Here is a 23,315-nt window from a genome sequence, read left to right on the forward strand (position 1 = left end):
CTCTCATGATCCTGCAGTAACTCCTCCTCCTGCTCTGCTCCCAGTGATGATCTAACACACTGTCCTACTCTGTTCCAATAGTAACCATCACTGCACGTTGCCTCACCGAGATGACGTCTCACCACAACACTGGCCATACCGGATGCACTGCAACCAACCAACTACAGCCAAACATAGTGATGATCACATGACGTGCTCAGGCAGGTGCAGGACATGTGATGTGGACATGTGACCAGCGGCCATCTTCTGTCCTGTGTCTCCTCCACAGGGACAAAATCAATGGCCTGATTAAAGGCCAGTAACTTTTTAATTCTTCATTATAGTGTATGTCCACAGCATTTTTCTGCTATGGGGAACCAAAAAAAACCCCAACTAATTACATCAGCTTATATTTAAATGACCCATTCGAATATGAATTGTCCTTATTCATGGAATACCGCTTTAAGTATTTTTTTATTTGGTGTAATTCAGGGATATTTTTAATTTGAGCATATTTTTCATTAATATTATAATGCATTCCTCCTTCTTTGGCTTTGATGCTTATAATATATAGTAGTAGAGGAATGGCATATTCATTTCATATATGACAGTGTTGTTCACATCTGCTATGACCACACAATCTGCTGCCCTACATGATATGTACGGACATACTGAACATAAATACTGTACAGCAATGAGAGAGATCCTAACCCTAGAAGCCATCTTTATTCTAATAATGCCAATACTACATGCAACTAAAACTCAACAGAGCCCACTGTGCTCTGAAACTCAAGTACATCTCCACAAAACTAAGATATAATGAATTCGCTAGGTCTTCTCTCACCCAAAGCCTCTGAGGATGGAATTATATCCTGTGCTGCACCAATATTACAGCTGGCGGAGGGAAGGGGAGAGTGCAGAGAAAGCAGGGAGGAGGGGGATGAGTGCTCTGGCAACATGTACCGTATTTTTCAGCCTTATAGGCCGGTGCGCCTTATATATGAACTTATACAGAAATGTACTACAGACAAGATGTACTGTACATTTACCAGTGTTTAATAGCTCCATCCCCAGAAATTTCCTGCACCTTCCCACACAGTATACAGGGTCCCTGGCTCCTGAAGTGCCCTGGCACCACAACTAACATTGTGCCCATCCTGCCCTCCCCTAGCACGGAGAGACCGGAGCTGCCATAGTGCCGACCACGAGGCAATCATCATCAGTAAACAATCCCCCATACCTGACAGCCCTGTAACTGGGGAAAGAAAAGGAGCCACAGGGAACCCCACAGGAATAACACCCTGCCTGAGGAGGGAAGGAGAAGGGGCAGAGGGAGACCGCTTAACCCCTGCTGCATCACCCTGCATTAACCCCCAGTCTGAGATGATTCCAGCTTTATGACATGGCGCATTATCCTGCTGAAAGTAGCCATCAGATGTTGGGTACATTGTGGTCATAAAGGGATGGACATGGTCAGCAACAATACTCAGGTAGGCTGTGGCGTTGCAACGATGCTCAATTGGTACCAAGGGGCCCAAAGAGTGCCAAGAAAATATTCCCCACACCATGACACCACCACCACCAGCCTGAACCGTTGATACAAGGCAGGATGGATCCATGCTTTCATGTTGTTGACGCCAAATTCTGACCCTACCATCCGAATGTCGCAGCAGAAATCGAGACTCATCAGATCAGGCAACGTTTTTCCAATCTTCTACTGTCCAATATCGATGAGCTTCTGCAAATTGTAGCCTCAGTTTCCTGTTCTTAGCTGAAAGGAGTAGCACCCGGTGTGGTCTTCTGCTGCTGTAGCCCATCTGCCTCACAGTTCGACATACTGTGCGTTCAGAGATGCTCTTCTGCCTACCTTGGTTGTAACGGGTGGCGATTTGAGTCACTGTTGCCTTTCTATCAGCTCGAACCAGTCTGCCCATTCTCCTCTGACCTCTGGCATCAACAAGGCATTTCCGCCCACCGAAATGCCGCTCACTGGATGTTTTTTCTTTTTCCGCCCAGTAGATCAGCAGCTTCTGATATACTCAGACCAGCCCTTCTGGCACCAACAACCATGCCACGTTCAAAGGCACTCAAATCACCTTTCTTCCCCATACTGATGCTCGGTTTGAACTGCAGGAGATTGTCTTGACCATGTCTACATGCCTAAATGCACTGAGTTGCCGCCATGTGATTGGCTGATTAGAAATTAAGTGTTAACGAGCAGTTGGACAGGTGTACCTAATAAAGTGGCCGGTGAGTGTATGTCCTCATTATTGTTTTGTAACCTGTGGATCTCCATATCCACTGGCTTACTCCCCCAATTATCACCCACTTCACCACCCACCAACATAGACTGCTCCCTCTCTGACCTGTCTACCTCTTTAGTTTCTTCCTTTTCCTCCTCCTCCAATAATATTTTAAAGGGGAATCAAGCACCAGGATGAAGAACTGTATGCAAATAAGCCTAAGGGACTCCGGGTTTCATAGGTGTTAATGGAGCCTTGATCCCCTCCGGCTCATGTGCATACAGTCTTTCATCCTGGTGCTGGATGTCCTTCAAATACTCCGCCACCCCTGCAAGTATCTGAGTGATAAATAAGTTTCTTACAAGGCTTGCTTTATTTCTGCTCATTCACCAGTAATGTGCATTGTATCTGAAAGTCTTCTGAGGTCTGTTCACTTTAGACTGATATGGAGGCCAATGATTGAAGCAAGAATAATAAACCAGGAACACTTACTCATAGATCTAGACACTGTGACTGCAGTGATCTTCTTATTTGATCTCTGTGGCCTCCTCCTTCTAAAATCATTTCATACTAGTACTTTTGTGTGGGAAAAAAATAGTGAGGTTTCTTTTTCATGGGTGCCCATAAATGGTACAGTGTGAGCAATAGGCCAGGCTGCAACTCTATTTGATATCTAAACAAACAGCAAGTACAGTTTTACCAAGTACCAGATGTATAAAGTAATCTCTTCTCCATTACCTGACATGGGCATATGACAAAGAGGAGCCCTTGGAGAGTCGAGATTGATAGCTTTTTCATTATCAGTATACTTACAGAGTACCTTACACAAAATGATATAACACATAAAATAAAGTTCTCACCATCATAAACAAAATAGGTGGAGTCTTTAAACACCAAGACAGCAGGGACCTCATTTAGAGTGACATACTAAAAGATAGAAACAAAATAAGATAAAATAGTCATGTGCAAAATAATCCAGGCAGACCGTTATTGGCTTGTACATCTCCAGAGCAGGCCACCAGTGATTGTATGGGGGGGGGGGATTTATCATATGCCAGCGTTCCGTGATGGTCCCCGTCCTGCCCGATACATCAAACTGGAAGGAAGTTTGCTCACAATTCTGCACAAACATTAAGTCCACCGCTGGTTGTGCCCCCCCCCCCCTTCACGACGTCCCTCCACCCCAAGTAGCGTAAAGGGGGAAATAATCTCACAAAGAATCATGACATGTGTTACTGAGCTCTTTTTAGAAAGAACCCAAAAACACAATACCTTAAGGACTGCAGCAAAATATTTTACTATATTGAAATGTATAAACTAAAATGTTCATATTACAATAGACAGTCTAGACCAGAGAATTTTGTGGCACTGAGATCTTTTCACTGAACACAGCACAGCAGTGATTGGATATGCTCTCCTGTGTCGGGAACAGAACGAGACCAATGCGGACATGCAGGCTAATCTATGCATATGGGTTATGCATCCTGATAGCAGCGTTTAGGGTTACTTCTGCCCATTATTTTAATCTCGAAATTTAGGTGAAATATGAGGTCATTCTTGGTTCTAAACGATATAAGTAGATCTTTACCTCAGGTAAGACCTCTTCTGAAGCAGAAAAGAAGTATGTATACACAATAAGTTCAGAAGCAACTTCAATGAATTTTTCCTGTGGAAAGAAACATTGTCAAACATTGAACATGCAAAAATCCTCTCCACATTCCAGACAATACAATTAGAAAACCTCATTCATTGTAGCAAACAGTAGAGAGGGTATATAATAAATGAACAACAAAACTTTATTTCCATATGACTAGAGGAGAAGTACAACATCAATCAAGTCATAAAGGTTTCCCCCCTCCCTGCAGACTATCAGAAATACTGACTTGGTAAGATCTTAGGCTAGCGCAAACAGCACCTTTGGCCAGGACACAAGATTGAGTGGCTGAATAATGTAGTAAATGTATGGCTGCACTAATCCCAATTTATGAACGTGAATAGTGGGTTAAGTTGCTATGACCACATCAAAAATTCCAGAGACCTGATAAAATCAGAAGAATCATCAGTTGTTGCTCTACACTAAGATGTCTTTGCTATTATGTCACATCTTAAAATAGCTATGTATCCCTAGCTTTACTGTACGTATATACACAGAGGACCAACACACAGTGTAATGAGAATTGGACTCACCATACACTGTAATGTTAAAGAAACAATTAAAAGGCACTGGAATTATTCAGATCCCCCACAAAAGCATATTGGAAATCAACATGCCAGAGGCTATTGCAACCTGTCACCATGTGACCTTCCTGATGACAGGTTCTCTTTAAGCGGTAAAGCAGACTATGCTTTGTAACAGAGTGAAAATGTGTTTAAATCTACATCACTTATATGTGTGATTACACAGCTCTGCACTGCATGGCTGCTACTTGTCTATGTGCCTTGCGTTATGTATTGCAGCTCGGTGAGGTTTATTTCTAGCATTTTGCAATATTGCATTGTATTACATGACAAATTGTTCGATATAAAATCTGTATGTGAGGATACCCAGCTGTTATGTGAATCGCCTCCCAAGGGTTTTGAAGGCTACTGAACTTGTTTACTGAGAAATTACAAAATTTGACCAAATAAAATCAGAGGTAAGGGTGGAAACATTTGTATCTCTGTTGCTTATTATTGTCTCTGCACATTACACATTAGGAGCATTCACTTTGCTGGATTTGCATACTGTAAATGTGACACATTCTATCAACCTGAGTGTATATGACATCAATTTTCTGCAGGTCTGCATGAGAAGCCATAGCTCTCCTGAGAAGACTGCATGCATGACAGACTTCACCGTGGATACAGATCTGACAAGGTTAAGGTGACCGAGGTGTTGCACCACTTTTGATCTCCTTTGCATTTAATCATAAACGAGGCTAATATTTGGATTACAATTAATCCATGAGATTAAAAAAAATAGCATCTTTGTATGTAACATGTTAAAAATCAATTGCATCAGAATATGTGTCTGGAGAAGCATCATTGCCAAAATGCATGAAATATGTGAAATGTGTAAATGCATGCTTACTAGACAGTTCAGAGCAGAAAGGAAAAATAGTTACCAAAACTAAAAAATGCAATGTCTTACCTTCAGGGTTGATTCAACACCAACATACACAAACAGTACACTATGACGCTTCTGCACGTGATCAAACATCTGTTGGCTTGGGAGCGGTCGTATCAATGGCCTTAAAACAGAAAACGTATGTTCAAATGACACAAAATGTGTATTTATAGCCATGTAGAACGAGTACCCAGGAAACAATGACATTTGACAGGACATGGCTAGGTGTCATAGGTAGAATGAACGTGAGTGTTTTCAGTGTTTCATTGGATTTCATTACACAACCCCTGGAATGCAAAAGTAAAAACAGAAAGTACTGAAGCCAGGAAAGTTACAAAGGCTGATTGGTAGCCAGAACAGGGCAGAGGAAAACATGACATGCGAGGTATGTGGGGGTTTATTTTAGGGTTACTTCAGTTATTAGAGGACAGTCAAAAGATGGATTTCCCTATGTCTCCTCTTCTTGACAACCACAGAAGGCAATACCCACACTTGCGCTGTCAGTATCTTCATGCAGACATACCTACATGATGTAGAGCCAGCCGCCCTGTCTCCAAATCAATCTGAGTATGCGTTCTGTAGCTAGACTGGGAGACATGCAAACTGGCAGCGGCTCATGTGCTGATCAATGTGAAGAGAGTAGAGAAGAGAGGGAGGACAGATGAGGAAGATGGGCGATTTTTGGTTTTAACCTGGCTGAGGACAGCTGTTCCCCCACCCACAGGGAAACCGCTCCTCACTAGACGTGGGACACAGGAGGACTGAGGTACAAGTAAACTTTAATAAAAAAAAATATCTTTTTTTATTGAAAAGAGCCTGACTGATTTAATAAACTGTTTGGGAATGTGCTAAGCATTGGCTATGGTGGAAACTAAAAACAGGCCGCGGTGACAGATTACCTTTAAACTGAATGTCAATATGAGCTGCTATCCTGCAAATACAATAAAATACTTGTACAATACAATAGAATGCAAAAGGATTGTATCTCCTACTTACCCAGCAACTCTGTTAGCAAATTCAATGATATCTTCCTTAGTTCTAGGACCACGATAGTTGTAGGCCATATCACTTTTTAACCTGTGCAAAAAAACAAAAACAAAAGAAGATTAGGAAATTCCCTAAAATAATAAGCAGTATGTTCAAGGGGAGAAAGCCACTGATGGACAGCTCTAATGGCAGCTCATAGTCTTTATCATCTATATACATATCTTATGGTCAGCTGTTAGAGGGGTTGACATGAATCATGACCTGGTGTCAGAAACAAGGGAAAAAGTACAGGATTCCTTTATTTCAGATATCCCTTTTATTCTAAAACTTTTGAAAATGGAAATTATCCAATGAGCTCTAATGATAATATAAGGAGGTATACAGGACACCAATAATGTGTACTAACACTGCTACAGTACAGTAATAATAATTCTTTATTTATATAGCGCACACAGATTACGCAGCGCTGCACAGAGCTTGTCCCTGTCCCAATGGGGCTCACAATCTAAACAACCTACCACTATGTTTTGGAGTGTGGGAGGAAACCCACGCAAACACGGAGAGAACATACAAACTCTTTGCAGATGGGTGGGATTTGAACCCAGGCCTCCAGTGCTGCAAGGCAGAAGTGCTACCTACTCAGCCACCCTGCCTCCCTGTACAGTAATACTCACAATTTTATGGTTGGAAATCCACGAACCCCAAATTCTGAAGCAATGCCTGGAGATAAAAAGATTGTGACAAATTACTGTACATAAAGACCGATACAAGTTATAGGGGGGACGGACACAATGTAACCCCACCTGATCAAACAGATTGGTCCCTTAATTCAAACAACATCACAAAAAAGAGGAAACACAAACCAAAATGTATAAAGCATAAAATGACACGTCATTAGGAGAATTAAAACAAATCAAAGCAAATTTGCGGCAGCATGTACATCCCCATAGACGGCTGTCTGAATGAGCCCCAAGCCTGTATAGTGGGTGTAGTCCCCAAAACAAGTGAAGGTATTTGCTTACAAACAAGTATTGCAGATTACCTAGAGGAATAACAGAGGGCAAGGGACACATACACACAATATACAGATCAAGGGTGGACCCATGTGGGGTAGGCACCCACCCCATGAACAATCGTTGTTCTGTCCATGAACAATCATCCTGCCAGGATCTTATGATGAATGTAATACTCCGAGACCACAGCCCTGGCCATAAGGTAGCACTATTCTGTTTATGCGTCTTAAAATAATAGACACTACAGATGAATCTCAAGTGCATCAGCAAGTTGCTTAGGGAATCTCTTTGTTGGGCGGAATCATACAGTAGATGACCTCAGTAGCTAGGTCGATATGGTTAATATCTGTCCAGCATTTATGGGAAGAAGACCTATACATTTGTTTCAGGACATGGCGATGTTACCTATATAACAGGCAGAGCAGATACCAAAGATTTAAGTCTGAAATGGATCAAAATCTCAACTTCTTCTAAAAGGTTTTATGGTGGGACCTCACAGCAGCTGGAAGGTCAGAGATTTGCTGCCAACACATTATAGCAATACTAATCTCTTTTCTACTCATGTTAGTATAAACTAATCCCCAAACGAGAAATATCTATCCTCATGTAACATCTGTCACTCTTATACTGTGACATTTACCCTGTAGTCGGAAGTACAAAGCAGAAGAGACCACAGCAAGTCTTCTAGTACTAAATAGTACAGGCAGTCCCCGGGTTACGTACAAGATAGGTTCCATAGGTTTGTTCTTAAGCCGAATTTGTATGCAAGTCAAAACTGTATATTTTATAATTGTAGATCCAGACAAGAAAAAAATTGTGCCCTGGTGACAATTGGAGTTTAAACATTTTTTGTGTAATGGGACCAAGGATTATCAATAAAGCTTCATTACAGACACCTTACAGCTGATTATTGCAGCCTGGGACTATAGTAAAGCATTCAGAGCGCTTCATCAAGGTCACAGTGAGCTGAGGGGTCTTTCTGTAACTAGGGGTCATCTAAGTCGGGTGTCCTTAAGTAGGGGACCACCTGTACTTGGAAAGTTTACTGTACCTACCTGTTACCGTACATACTAGAGTATAAGCCGAGTTTTTCAGCACAAAAACTCGGCTTATACATGATTAAATAAAAAAAATGAACACTGTACTCACCTTTTAGATCCTCCTCTTGCTTACGATTCTCCAATGCCTCTTTGGGTCTCCTTGCAATGCCGGAGGCTCACAAACAATGACGTTAGCATGCGGCTGACGTCATTCTGTGTGCTGGCCGATCACAAAGACCCGAGGCTGGAGGCTGTGACCAATGCATTTCCCACCCTCGGCTTATACTTGAGTAAATAGGTTTTCCCAGTTTTTTTGTGTTAAAATTAGGTACCTAGGCTTATACTCTAGTATAGACGGTATTTAAAATGAAACAATGTAGCACAACAAGAGTTAACCACAGTTTACATTGTGACTGTGTCTTCCACGTATCTCAGTATAAACTTGGCAGATTCAGTTCACGCAACAGAAGCAGATGGTGACATTTCTGGATAAAGCATACAGCTTTGAAATAAACAGGAGATGTGGATAGAGATAGATTCACTTAGATTACAAACAAGAGATTACCGATACAAATGTTCCTCTATTCATCTGTTTAAAATAATAATCAAACCTGCTGCTTTTATAGAAACTTTCTTCAGCTAAGTTTTAAAATTATGAACCAGAGGTTGCAATAACACCTGTACAAGCATCTATGACACTTGTACAGGCGGTTTTACTCCCCAAAATAGGACTATTTTCGCCTCCTCATCAGAGGGGGTTAATAGTCATGCAGAGAAGATGCAATGTGCATCCTCTCTTCATGTCTGTATATACTGATCAATAATCACTGTGATCCTACATCCACTGGGTTGCTACTAATATATATATATATATATATATATATTTATTGTGTTCCCTGCTAAGTGGAGCTAGAGTTTAATAACTGTAAAGTAAAAAAAAAAAAAAAAAGTTTTTCCCTCCCCTCAAAATAAAAAAAAAAATCACAACTGGTTGATGGAGTCGGCCACAGCCCAGTCTGGAGCGTCAGTCATAGATTGGTCTGGGGAATCAAAATCATCTATAGCCTGGGCATGGGTGTCTGGGGAGATAAGCGTCCCTTGTTTCCCATGCTGGATTTTGATAGCAGATTTCTGTTAACACCTTAAATGTGACATCGGGCTGTGGTGCTCTGTTGCTACGGCAGCCGGGAGTCTATCCGAGATTTCCAGGCCAGTCAACCGGCCGATCTTTTACAGTCCGCCTGAGAGGGGCTATAACAGATGAGCAACAAAATCCTCACATACCCAAATACTGTTGTATTGCTGTATATGGTATGAGCAAACTGAAAGGGAGGTCAGCGCTTGGGAATCTCTGTCATCTCCAAAGAGATGAATGGAGTAGAAAGGACATGCCCAGCCGTCTGCTCCACTCATCTCGGGGAACGACGAGGGGGTCTAGGGGTACCTAGGACTAGGGTTGCACCGATACCAGAATTTTGAGTGTGATACGATAATCAAAAAAGTATTGCAATACTCGATACTGATACGATACTTTCAGGAAAAGAAAAAAGTATTATCTGAATGTTTAGGGTGCGGTCAGATGGGGCATTTACAATGAGTTTAGAAATGCAATGCAAACGTCTGGTGGCGGGGTACAGCCTGATTGATCACATTTCTTTTCCTTTGAAACACATGTGAACAGTAACGGTCGCCAGTGATTTTCCAGAAGCTTTAGTGCTGTAAGTGTAGTATACGTGTTGTAAAGGTTATCCTGGTAATGTTAATATAAAATACTATACTATAAAGCAGTGTTGGCGAACCTATGGCACGGGTGCCGGAGGTGGCAATCAGAGCCCTTTCTATGGGCACTCAGGCCATCACCCCAGGACAGAGTTCACCAAACACTGAATCTTCCTGCAGTCCCAGGCAAATTATGAGATGATGCTCTCAGCGCTATTCGACACTTAGTTGGCTGTTTGGAACTGCGGGAAAAGTGAGAAGGTTTTGACAGAACTGCATTATCTTTGAAGGTCCTACTGCTGGACCCACCATTCTTCCTCTACAGAGAGACCCTGGAGAGAAGCGACAATGATAGTCTGAATTTTCACTCCTTCTTTGAACTGGTGGCCTCAGACGGCCGATACAATTGAAAGATGTGAAAGAACAGGTAGCAATAAGTTACTGTTTTAAATTCCATGTTGGCACTTCACGGTAAATAAGTGGATCTCGGTTGTAGTTTGGGCACTCGGTCTCTGAAAGGTTCGCCATCACTGCTATATAGTATAATTTAAGGCTCATGCAGACGGGTGCTTTTGGTCCCTGCTCTGCAGCTAACCCGACACATCTCTCAAAAGGATCCCCTGCCCAATATCTGCTCTGCATAGAGATACAAGGAGTGTGTAGAGTCTGTGGAAGTCATGTAACAGAAACCAGCCATTGAACTGTTCTGGCTTTGAAAGTATTGTATAAGCACCGAGATTTTGATCCATCGTGCAACCCTACCTAGGAACCCATCGGACTGAGACTTTAAGGAGACTAAAAATACTGTTCAAGAAAAAAAAATATATATTTTGCCCAATCAAAATATAATAACGATGAACCGCAACAGAAAATAGCATCCAAATGTCAGAACACATTTCTCAAAAACACATTAAAAAATGTAATCCAAAAACGTTTAAAAGGTCATGCAGTCCCCAAACGGTAGCAATGTAAACGTCACCTCAACCCAAATTTGCATGAACAAGAAACTTGTAGAATCCTGTTAAAAGGTGAAAATCATTTAGAAAAATGTAATCCTATTCCCCTAATGGCAGATTTATTGCAGGTCTGTGGTGTGTAATCCACACTGCAGGCACCATATTTCAGTTCATATTCACATGTGGTAGGAAAAGATCTGTTTTATGTCACAAGCTGTCACCTCTCCAAGTACAGAATCTGCAGCATGATCTGCAGAATAATAGTGCACACATAACTTACTTGAATGGACAGTGGCATCCATCTTTCCAACTCGCACTGGGGAACCACTTGACCTCATCTCAATGCCAACTTCATTCCACACAGGTTCAAGTTTTTTGCAGTGGCCACACCATGGTGCATAAAACTACAGGGAAATAAAACGTAGTTCACAACTTATTTTCATCCTTTAATAACCCCATTGCAAACAGCAAAGACCACAGAAAGTATAACAGAATTCTTCACCTTCTGAAAAACTGTTCAACATACTGGGGGACATGTATCGCAAGTGTGGCTTTTTCTGACTTTTTTGAGACTTTTCTTGGCTTTTCTGCTGTTTTTTTTTCCTTAATTATACATGTGGTGTTTGGTCTGTACTGAATTTGTGACTATTTAAAACAAAAGTCTCCAAAAGTCACAAACAGTTCCAAAATGTGTAAACCATTAAATGTGAACATACAACAGGCTCAGTTCTCAATGGACTTGGGGGTTGAATACCAAACTTCTGTGGCTCTCTTATTCCATATACCTTCGAGTTATAGAACACAGTAGAAGGTCCTGTCAGTTTTGCTAGTATGGCAAAATTCCAGAGAAATTTATATTCCAGGATTGTAGCTAAACTTGAAGCACTATCATGTAATGCAGTATGAGGTCTATTTACTAAACACTGCACAGCTCATCTACTCTGAGTAACTGCTGTAGTATTCAAATGGAAGCTGCTACATCAGTGACTCATAGTAAAGGGGAGGGGCTGTACTGTGTTCAATGAAGAAAAAAAACACAATGTGATTCTGGAATATAAATGCACATTTCACAGCCCTGCTCCTATATTTTAACTAATTTTTAAGGCAATTGCATGGTAGCTTTACACCTCCAACAGAATACAATGTTAAAAGTTGAAAAGACTTACATCAACAAGCCAAACATCCTCTTGTCTGGTTTCTTTGAAACTACAGGAAGAAAGAAAAAAAAAACAGTTTGTGAAAATGTTGTGAAGTGTGTTTTGTTTCTTTTCCTGGTACACTTACCTTACAATCTAGTTGCTGTACTGTTTAATATTTGTGAACAGGGTGCCATTCAAAAGAACTATAGCAGAGAATCCATATGACTGAGCACTGAGTAACTGTGCATTTATCTTACTGGAGCTGGTATCAGAGGCCAGGCTGTGAGATGCAGATCAGATAACATGAGACAATTATCCACTTAAAGGAAACCTACCAGTTCAAATGGTCGGTGTAACTGTAAATACCGAGCACCAGCTCAGGGTGAGATGGTGCCGGTGCTTACTTTCATTAGTATTATAAACCGCTGTATTAACGGTATTTACAGCTTACCCCTACCATTTGAAATGGTAAGTTTCCTTTAAAAGGGGTTGGCCACTTATACCAAGCTTTAACAGGGTAAGTATAAGACCCTAAGGCCGCGGTCACACGTACCGCTAGGCGTCCGTTCATAACACGACGCTAGTGCACAGGGGGAGCTCCTCGGCCCGAACGCACATGCGTTTCCAGAGAAACGCATGCGATCGGCTAAACAATTGCAGGACCTCCCCCTGTGCGCTAGCGTCGCGTTATGATGGACGCCTAGCGGTACGCGTGACCGCGGCCTAATGGGGTCACCCAAATTAAAGTGTGCAGTTCACCACGGGTCACGTGACCCCTAGGCACCAGCACTCAGGACTGTGACATCCCGTGTCGTACTGGCTTCTGGCAGATGGAGGGGCCAATGCACACCCCTCCAACCACTGCTATGTAATTGGTTATGTCAGAGGGTTGTGCATACAGTAACGTCTGCATGGTTCCTCCTTTCTCGGCTGAAAATCAGCAGGAAAAAGAATGTCACAAGAAGTTCTAAGTTCTTCTACCTGGGAGTCAAGTGACTGGCTGCGAACGTCAAACTTTACAAAGAGAAGTATAATATAGGTGACCCTATTAGGGTCTTATACATAACTTGTTAAAGTGATTAGTGGCCAACCCCTTTTATGGATTTTGTTCATAGAGCCAGGTTCACTACACTCAGTAAAGAACCCTTTGATGCCTGATTAGTATTCAATATTATTCTTCTAAGATCAAATAATTAAATGAGGTCAGACATAACCTCCAGCAGTCAAAACACCAGCTCTTATGTCACATATTAGCCACAATTGGGGTCATTTACTAAGGGCCCGATTTGCGTTTTCCCGACGTGTTAGCCGAACATATCCAATATGCGCCGATTTTCCCTGTATTGCCCTGGGATTTTGGCACACGCGATCGGATTGTGGTGCTGGCATGCACGTGACGGAAATGGGGGGGGCGTGGCCGAACGAAAACCCTACGGATTCAGAAAAACCGCTGCATAAAAAAAAAAAAAAAAAAAAAAGTCTTGCGGAGCTTGCACTTACCTTCACTAGGAATAGGCCGGTGAACTTGAGTGCTTTCCGGGGAACTTCAGCGCAGCAGCGCCACCTGGTGGACGTCGGAGGAACTGCCTTAATGAATCCCGGCCGGACCCGAATCCACCGCAGAGAGCGCGCCGCTGGATCACGAATGGACCGGGTAAGTAAATCTGCCCCAATATGCCTCCATGACACCAGACAGTCACAGCAGAGCCCTTCCTTATTATAGTAGCCAGATAATGCCCACTGTGGATCATACATGTTATTCTACATTTGCAAAATGCAAGCGAATTGTACTTTTTGCTTACATGTAGCAAAATACATGTGTTGGGACTTCATCTATCCTCCTATACAGATTGCCAGCTCTCATGGGCAGTGTCTTCCTTTTCTTGTTTTTGTATTTTGTACTTATATTTGTTCTCGTCTTAATGTAACGTATGTGAACTGCTTAATCTACAGCACCATGGAAATAACGATGTTCTATAAATAAGAAGAATAAAGCTTCTTTCAGTCCAGTACACAAGACATGGTACCATATGGTGCCAGTAATAGTTCTGTAGTCAAAACCCACCTGTACCAAGTCCCAGTGCCCAATCTCACATTAAAAGCAGCACAAAACACGCTCCTACTCTGTATTCAGGCATTCTTATATATGCACATTTCACTACCCCACCCTGATGTTAGACTTTGCTTTAACATTTCAAAGGATAATGAAGAATATTGGGAACCGCTATAGAGTGCTTTCTATAAATAATGCTGGTTCTGCATATTGGCTTAGAAAGTCCCCAGAATGATTGCAGCATCTGGTCCCCGGAGACTTTCACAGCGTTCCCACAACTACTCCCTGCCATATCACGGTTGTTGTCCCTATGACATACAGTTTCGTCACCTATAAAGAGAAGATGTTCTCAGTGTGCAGCTTTCTTTACGCATTGTTAGGTTCATGCTCATCATTCTAGCAGAGCGGGTCCATTGTCTAGTGACAACTCAGTGAACCGCACACAGATAAATCCCACCATGAAAAGATTTCCAGCTCTGGGACTGTAAGACTCAGCACAATCAGCAGTTTACATGGCGCAGGTGCACACGTATGTAAGGCTCTGGTCACATATACTGTGAATATATATATATGTGAGACACTGAAGGGGTTAACTGTGGATGGGCGGTATGTTTCCCCTGGGTTTTCCTACTATGCAAGGCCTTAGTGCTGAGGTTGTGTTGTCAAGCACCTTGGACACAGGTGGAGGTAGCAGCCTAATCGGGCTGCATAAAGCCGCTGAGTAGAGCTGAGAGTGTTGTCTCTGGAAGGAGGCTGGAGAGAAAACAGCCCTGACCTCTGTGCCTGGAGCAATGACATCCTTTATGTTCTAGTGGTGAGTTAGAGGAACTCTGTTTAGTTAGCACCCAGACCCAGAAGCTGTTTTATTTTGTAACAGCAAAAGAAAAAAGTGTAGCCCAGCTTCCAACGAAAAGCAAAAATTTGGATAAATTGCATCACGAATCTCTGCTACCACGGTCTCTACTGGGCCAAATCCTCCACAATATATATACTTGAAGTGTGTGGGATCCGATCTTGAAGTAATACCTCAGTCTGTCTACTGTGTATATCTGTTTTGTCATGTAATCATTTATTAGTCCATTATTTTTAGATTTCGAAGCAGTCATCTATAGAAAGCCTGGGTTCTGGCCACATCTGGAATAAGCCTGGTTCTGCATAAGCCTGGTTCTGGCCACATCTGGAATAAGCCTGGTTCTGCATATTGGCTTAGAAAGTCCCCAGAATTATCTGGAATAAATTTTTCTAATTTAAAAGCATAGATCAGGGATACACAATCCTCGGCAAAACCCACCTGTCACATGTGGTATATCAAGTCATGAGTTGTAAACCTGCACCCCGCAGAAAGTGCTTCCATAACTGGTGCAAGCGATCATTAGCGCAGAAGGCCGGGGAGCAGCAAGTACAACTATAAAGTCCTCACTGCTCCGGGTCCTCTCCTGATGGTGATTATATGCACCGGTGTCAGGACACAAAGCAGCCCTAGGAGCAGGAGAGGCCCTGTAATTGGTACATACTGGTCAGATGTACTATACTGCTCCCCTACATAAAGTAGAAAGATATCACATAACGGTTTTGTCTGTTACCACATTACACCTCAATCTGTACCCAAACAGTTATTTGGCCAAAGTATGGCATAAAAAACATGTGTTAAGATTCATGACTCACTGAAACCTATTCACAAATATGGAAAACCCATAATTTACCAGGGAGGGAGAAAAAGAAATTATGCCTACATTGCTCCAGTTATTACGGTTTTTGTCCCTACATCAGGGTGGGGGGGGTTCTTAATAAAGCCCCCAGGATATCTTCCATATTTATGGGAAAAAAAAAAATCTATTGTGTGTGTCAATTCTCCCATAAATAAAATCTAATTAAAAGGACACCTACCACCAGATTTACTGGTGGTAAACTGTCACCAATGTAATGCGCGTTACCTTAGGGGTTAACTGGAACCGTTTTTGTTATCTACTGGAACGTCCGTTTCACTACAAAAACATCTTTATAAAAATATGCTAATGAGCCAGAGGCCTACGTCAGTCGAGCTCCTCCTGTTTCCGTCCACATAAATTATGCACGACCCCGTCATAAAAATTCATCTTTAGGCTGGCGCCACACGTAGCGCTTTGTCTGCGCTTGCAAACGCAAACAAAGTCGCGCCCACCGGGGCCGGCCTCGGCGTTTCTATGGAAACGCCTGCGATCGGGAACGAGTCGCCGGTGTTTTGCGCTAAATTAACGCAAAACACCGGCGGCTCGTTCCCGACCGCAGCAAAGCTCTACGTGTGGCACCAGCCTTAGGACCTCCTGCAAGCTGCAGACGGCTGGTGACATAACCCTGCTGGACGTGTCGTGCATAATTTATGTGGACGGAAACAGGAGGAGCTCGACTGACGTAGGCCTAAGCGACTCAGTCACATTAACATATTTTTATAAAGTTGTTTTTGCTGTGAAACAACGTTCTAGAAGATAACAAAAACAGTTCCAGTTAAGCTCTGAGGGAATGAGCATTACATTGGTGACAGTCTACCATCAGTGAGTATACTGTATGTAATACGTATAACATGCGGCTGGACTTAAAGGGTCCCTGTCATCAGAAATTGACCTAATAAACCACTACCAAATCACTATTAAATCAATTGCTGATGACAGGTTCCCTCTAATGTATCTGGCAGCTTTTAGTGCAGAAGAATGGGGAGTAGCAGGAAATCAGAGCTGAGCCAGAATGTGATTAGTTACTAGGAGTACGGCTCCCTCTGGTCTAGCCTCAAAAATGTCCACTCCTGATCAAAACCAAAACCAGTCCTCGTGGACGTGAAATGGAGAAGCAAGAAACAGTAGTGGTTGTATATGGTGAGCAGAAACAGGAAGAGGATAAAGCAGAACTACATATAAAGAGGTAGTGCAGGAAATGTGAGTGATGTAACAGAAAGTGACAATGTGCAAGTGTAGAATAAGTACAATAACCCAGGACCTCTAATCAGATCAGTTTTACTATCCAATATCAGATCAGGGGCAAGGTTCTTCTACAAGGGGAATATCAGCCTTGGGCTCTATTTTATGAGGCTGCATAGAGTTTTCATGGGTCAGGCGCAGAATACCTCACAGAAATGAATGGGTCAGGCGCAGAATATCTCACGGAAATGAATGGGTCAGGCGCAGAATATCTCACGGAAAGGAATGGGTCAGGCGCAGAATATCTCACGGAAAGGAATGGGTCAGGCGCAGAATATCTCACGGAAAGGAATGGGTCAGGCGCAGAATATCTCACGGAAATGAATGGGTCAGGCGCAGAATATCTCACGGAAATGAATGGGTCAGGTGCAGAATATCTCACAGAAACAAATGGGTCAGGCGCAGAATATCTCACGGAAATGAATGGGCCAGGCGCAGAATATCTCACGGAAATTAATGGGTCAGGCGCAGAATATCTCACGGAAATAAATGGGTCAGGCGCAGAATATCTCATGGAAATAAATGGGTCAGGCGCAGAATATCTCACGGAAATTAATGGGTCAGGCGCAGAATATCTCACAGAAATAAATGGGTCAGGCGCAGAATATCTCATGGAAATGAATGGGTCAACACAAGAATATACTTGGAGTTAAAGACTGGATAAGTAGCTACTCACGTCTCATCCAACTCCTCCACAAGTGCTGAGGATGAGGCCAACAGGAAAAAGGCTGCAACAAAGCAAAGGAGAAATAATATTATATGTACATTTCTATAAGAAGACCACCCCCTTATCCACAGGTCAGATTTCCACCATGTATTATAACAGTCTTATACACCTCTAAAATATGATCTGCACATCCTACACATTTTTACAATAATATACTCCACATTCTTAAATATTTCCTTCCCTGCATGTATATACTTACATTATATCTCCTATAAATAAGCAAATGCATCTAAGGTCTCCCTGTATGATTTGTCTCTTATGAATAATAAAAGTATTAATATTACACAGCGCCATCACATTACTCGGCACTTTACAGGTCATTGGGTACATATACAAAGATGAAACAACAGGCTCTGCTCACAAGAGCTTACAATCTATGACATATGATTATAGATCTGCTCTTCATTATATGTAAATCCTTACAATCATACATGTGATTTATACAGTGCTGGACACAGTTGGGGTCCTCAGTAAAAGAACATTATATGGACCCAAAGCTATTCCAATTCATAACCAACTTCACGTCTCTATTACAATCTATTAGTACTTGTGGTCATGAAATTAATTACATATGATATTTACATACAGTGCATTCTTTATGGTAGCAGTGACAGCCCTTATCTACAGGGCCCCTGATCCATCTCTGGATCTATATCTCCTATATGTGTACTCTGCCCCTACTGTACTAGATCATCTGACATGTTTACCAATTATATATGTGATGTATATCTCCTAGGCATACCCCCTACTATGCATGATGGAACATAATTCCCTCAAATCATATATGTGATGCTTCACTTGCTTACAGTTATATGAAATGTTCACCATTCACATATATGATCTATATCTCATATGCTCGTCCTATACATGATATGTAATTTCCTCCATTCAGGTATAAGATTTGTTCCTCCTATACATGACTATATGACATTATCCCAATCATATAAGTGATCTATATCTCCTATATATGTACCATTCATATATGTCATTTTTATGTGCCCCTGCTATGTTATCACCAATCATATGTGATGTATATCTCCTAAGAAATCTCTGCTTCTCCTATACATAAATATGTAATTATTACCAATTATATGTGAACTACATTCCCTATATGTGTACTCTGCTCCTCCTATACTTGATTATATGTATTTCCCTCCATTGTGTGATATTTATCAATTATGGATTTTCTACCCCTTCTGATAATATGTAATTATGATGAATGAACTCTGCCTCTCCTATACATGGTGATATGTAATCCCCTCTATACATCCTATACATGGTGATATGTAATCCCCTCTATACATCCTATACATGGTGATGTGTAATCCCCTCTATACATCCTATACATGGTGATGTGTAATCCCCTCTATACATCCTATACATGGTGATGTGTAATCCCCTCTATACATCCTATACATGGTGATGTGTAATCCCCTCTATACATCCTATACATGGTGATGTGTAATCCCCTCTATACATCCTATACATGATGATATGTAATCCCCTCTATACATCCTATGCATGGTGATGTGTAATCCCCTCTATACATCCTATGCATGGTGATGTGTAATCCCCTCTATACATCCTATGCATGGTGATGTGTAATCCCCTCTATACATCCTATGCATGGTGATGTGTAATCCCCTCTATACATCCTATGCATGGTGATGTGTAATCCCCTCTATACATCCTATACATGGTGATATGTAATCCCCTCTATACATCCTATACATGGTGATATGTAATCCCCTCTATACATCCTATACATGGTGATATGTAATCCCCTCTATACATCCTATACATGGTGATATGTAATCCCCTCTATACATCCTATACATGGTGATATGTAATCCCCTCTATACATCCTATACATGGTGATATGTAATCCCCTCTATACATCCTATACATGGTGATATGTAATCCCCTCTATACATCCTATACATGGTGATGTGTAATCCCCTCTATACATCCTATACATGGTGATGTGTAATTCCCTCTATACATCCTATACATGGTGATGTGTAATCCCCTCTATACATCCTATACATGGTGATGTGTAATCCCCTCTATACATCCTATACATGGTGATGTGTAATCCCCTCTATACATCCTATACATGGTGATGTGTAATCCCCTCTATACATCCTATACATGGTGATATGTAATCCCCTCTATACATCCTATACATGGTGATATGTAATCCCCTCTATACATCCTATACATGGTGATGTGTAATCCCCTCTATACATCCTATACATGTTGACATGTAATTCCCTCTATACATGTTGACATGTAATTCCTTCCTATGATGTATGAGCTCTGCCGCTCCTATGCATGATGATATGTAATGTTCACCTATCATGTATATGCGGCTGCCCATGTAACAACAGGGTGTGATGAGGAGGCTGCAGCATCACCAGGATACAGGGGAAACCCTTCTATCTGCTCCGTGCCCTCACGGCAGTGCCCGGGCGCAGGGGAGCCACATACACAGTGCCCGGCGCCTGGCACACAGGAGGGTGACAAAGCTTCTGTCATTACCTGTTGCTAAGAAGGAGCAGAGCCCGGCAGCTGCCATGTTGAAAGGATGTGATACCGGAAGGAAACTGTGTGCGGATCACGATGGAGCCTCCCTTCTCCTCCCTGTGATAGGCTGCGCTGTCACCTCAGAGACAGACGGGGGAGGGCGGCGTACTACACCCCGGGCGCTCTACTGTACACTGGGGTGGTATGGCGGGGGCTTACAGCGGGGTATACACTGTACACTGGGGTGGTATGGCGGGGGCTTACAGCGGGGTATACACTGTACTGCCCTCAGGGGCTTACAGCGGGGGTATACACTGTACTGCCCTCAGGGGCTTACAGCTGGGGTATACACTGTACTGCCCTCAGGGGCTTACAGCGGGGGTATACACTGTACTGCCCTCAGGGGCTTACAGCTGGGGTATACACTGTACTGCCCTCAGGGGCTTACAGCGGGGGTATACACTGTACTGCCCTCAGGGGCTTACAGCTGGGGTATACACTGTACTGCCCTCAGGGGCTTACAGCTGGGGTATACACTGTACTGCCCTCAGGGGCTTACAGCGGGGGTATACACTGTACTGCCATCAGGGGCTTACAGCTGGGGTATACACTGTACTGCCCTCAGGGGCTTACAGCGGGTGTATACACTGTACTGCCCTCAGGGGCTTACAGCGGGTGTATACACTGTACTGCCCTCAGGGGCTTACAGCGTGGCCATACACTGTACTGCCCTCAGGGGCTTACAGCGGGGGTATACACTGTACTGCCCTCAGGGGCTTACAGCTGGGGTATACACTGTACTGCCCTCAGGGGCTTACAGCGGGGGTATACACTGTACTGCCCTCAGGGGCTTACAGCTGGGGTATACACTGTACTGCCCTCAGGGGCTTACAGCGGGGGTATACACTGTACTGCCCTCAGGGGCTTACAGCTGGGGTATACACTGTACTGCCCTCAGGGGCTTACAGATGGGGTATACACTGTACTGCCCTCAGGGGCTTACAGCGGGGGTATACACTGTACTGCCCTCAGGGGCTTACAGCGGGTGTATACACTGTACTGCCCTCAGGGGCTTACAGCGTGGCCATACACTGTACTGCCCTCAGGGGCTTACAGCGGGGGTGTACACTGTACTGCCCTCAGGGGCTTACAGCGGGGGTGTACACTGTACTTCCCTCAGTCACACAAGACAGGCTTATAGCTGGGGTATACACTGTACTGCCATCAGGGGCTTACAGCGTGGCCATACACTGTACTGCCCTCAGGGGCTTACAGCGGGGGTATACACTGTACTGCCCTCAGGGGCTTACAGCGGGGGTAAACAACGTACTGCCCTCAGGGGCTTAAGGCGGGGGCATACAGTGCCTGGCTCTCAGTCACATAAGACAGGGGCTTACAGCGGGGCCATACACTGTACTGCCCTCAGGGGCTTACAGTGGGGGTATACACTGTACTGCCCTCAGGGGCTTACTGCGTGGCCATACACTGCACTGCCCTCAGGGGCTTACAGTGGGGGTATACACTGTACTGCCCTCAGGGGCTTACAGCGTGGCCATACACTGTACTGCCCTCAGGGGCTTACAGCATGGCCATACACTGTACTGCCCTCAGGGGCTTACAGCGGGGGTATACACTGTACTGCCCTCAGGGGCTTAAGGCGGGGGCATACAGTGCCTGGCTCTCAGTCACATAAGACAGGGGCTTACAGCGTGGCCATACACTGTTCTGCCCTCAGGGGCTCACAGCGGGGGTAAACAACGTACTGCCCTCAGGGGCTTAAGGCAGGGGTATACACTGTACCGCCCTGAGTCATATAAGTTTACAAATAATTCACCCACCACATGTAATGATGCACAAAAGTCGAAGTGGTAGTAAATGTCCCTGGATAAATCCACATAGAAAGCTAAAGGCTTATCCACACAATGGTGTGAATGGTGGGCCCTGTGCTGGACAGATTCATCATGATATGATACAAGACGTCCATTCTTCCCCCAGAACAATAGTGCTAAAATCCTGTTTCCAATCACACTCTTGTCTATTCTGTCATTAACAAAAAATGTTTAATCTGCATCACGGAGTATAACAATCTATATTGCAAAGTGTTACACAGCATTTTAAGCATTTTGACCTGTGCAATCCACCTACGGATGGGCATACATGTATCTCCCACAAAAAACAAGCCCATTTTGGGCAAAATTTGCTGCATGAGTTGTGTTCTGTACAGCCTCAGGCTACCTGCATAAGACGTGTTCAGTTATAGGGGCCGCAAACAAGGGTCTTGTGGATATTTGATTGCATCTGTCTGTCATATGTAGCTGAGCTTTGCTCGTGTGCCGGTGATTATTGAGGAAGAATCAGACCTGCTCTGGGTGCGGTCATACATCGCCTTTAACACATGCGTTTAAAAATGCATTGCAATAGCTGAAGAGTGATTTGCCTAATTAAACAGCTGTTAACACATGTGTTTACAAAATGCAACATTGCGGTTAACGCATGCGTTTGTTAATGCAATGTTAACATGTGTGTTACCAATGGCATTTTGTAAACACAAGTGTTAACAGCTGTTTAATTAGGCAACCCTCTATCTTTTGCGTCTCGAGCAGTGGCTGTTAAATCCATAGCCGTGTGCATGAACCCATAGAAGCAGATGAGGACATGTGCTACATGTAGAAAATACACACCCTAATTTTCTTGTGTGCAGGTAGGTATAGGGCTGTTTCACACAACAGTTTTTCTAGCAGGCTTTTTGTAAGTTAATGGCAGATCAGCCCTTGAGCCATTTTCATACTTTTATTTAATACAAACCGCCACCTAAGGCAGCGCAAGAGATACCCATATGCGGACAGGCAATGAAAGTAAAACATCACTTTTAATAA

At 43.2% G+C, this 23,315-nt stretch overlaps 1 protein-coding gene across 3 annotated transcripts in view; it reads right to left on the reverse strand.

The window, feature by feature from the left end:
- TMX3 (thioredoxin related transmembrane protein 3) overlaps positions 1 to 22,809 on the reverse strand; it is a 63,268-nt gene extending 40,459 nt beyond the window's left edge. Inside the window, exons 1-9 of one of the 3 annotated variants that reach the window (XM_072152305.1) lie at positions 22,675 to 22,809; positions 17,863 to 17,914; positions 12,210 to 12,249; positions 11,324 to 11,447; positions 6,990 to 7,035; positions 6,325 to 6,405; positions 5,353 to 5,452; positions 3,811 to 3,888; positions 3,083 to 3,149 (exon numbers count right to left, since the gene is read on the reverse strand). In XM_072152305.1, coding sequence (XP_072008406.1) covers positions 3,083 to 3,149; positions 3,811 to 3,888; positions 5,353 to 5,452; positions 6,325 to 6,405; positions 6,990 to 7,035; positions 11,324 to 11,381 — 430 coding nt within the window. In that variant the 5' untranslated portion in view covers positions 11,382 to 11,447; positions 12,210 to 12,249; positions 17,863 to 17,914; positions 22,675 to 22,809. Of the gene's footprint in view, positions 1 to 3,082; positions 3,150 to 3,810; positions 3,889 to 5,352; positions 5,453 to 6,324; positions 6,406 to 6,989; positions 7,036 to 11,323; positions 11,448 to 12,209; positions 12,250 to 17,862; positions 17,915 to 20,268; positions 20,383 to 20,454; positions 20,609 to 22,674 lie in introns of those variants that run through there. The other 2 variants (XM_072152302.1, XM_072152303.1) reach the window with 2 other exon arrangements.
- Positions 22,810 to 23,315: the final 506 nt, after the last annotated feature.

Source organism: Engystomops pustulosus, chromosome 5 (genome assembly GCF_040894005.1).
Source record: "Engystomops pustulosus chromosome 5, aEngPut4.maternal, whole genome shotgun sequence".
Classification (NCBI taxonomy): domain Eukaryota; kingdom Metazoa; phylum Chordata; class Amphibia; order Anura; family Leptodactylidae; genus Engystomops; species Engystomops pustulosus.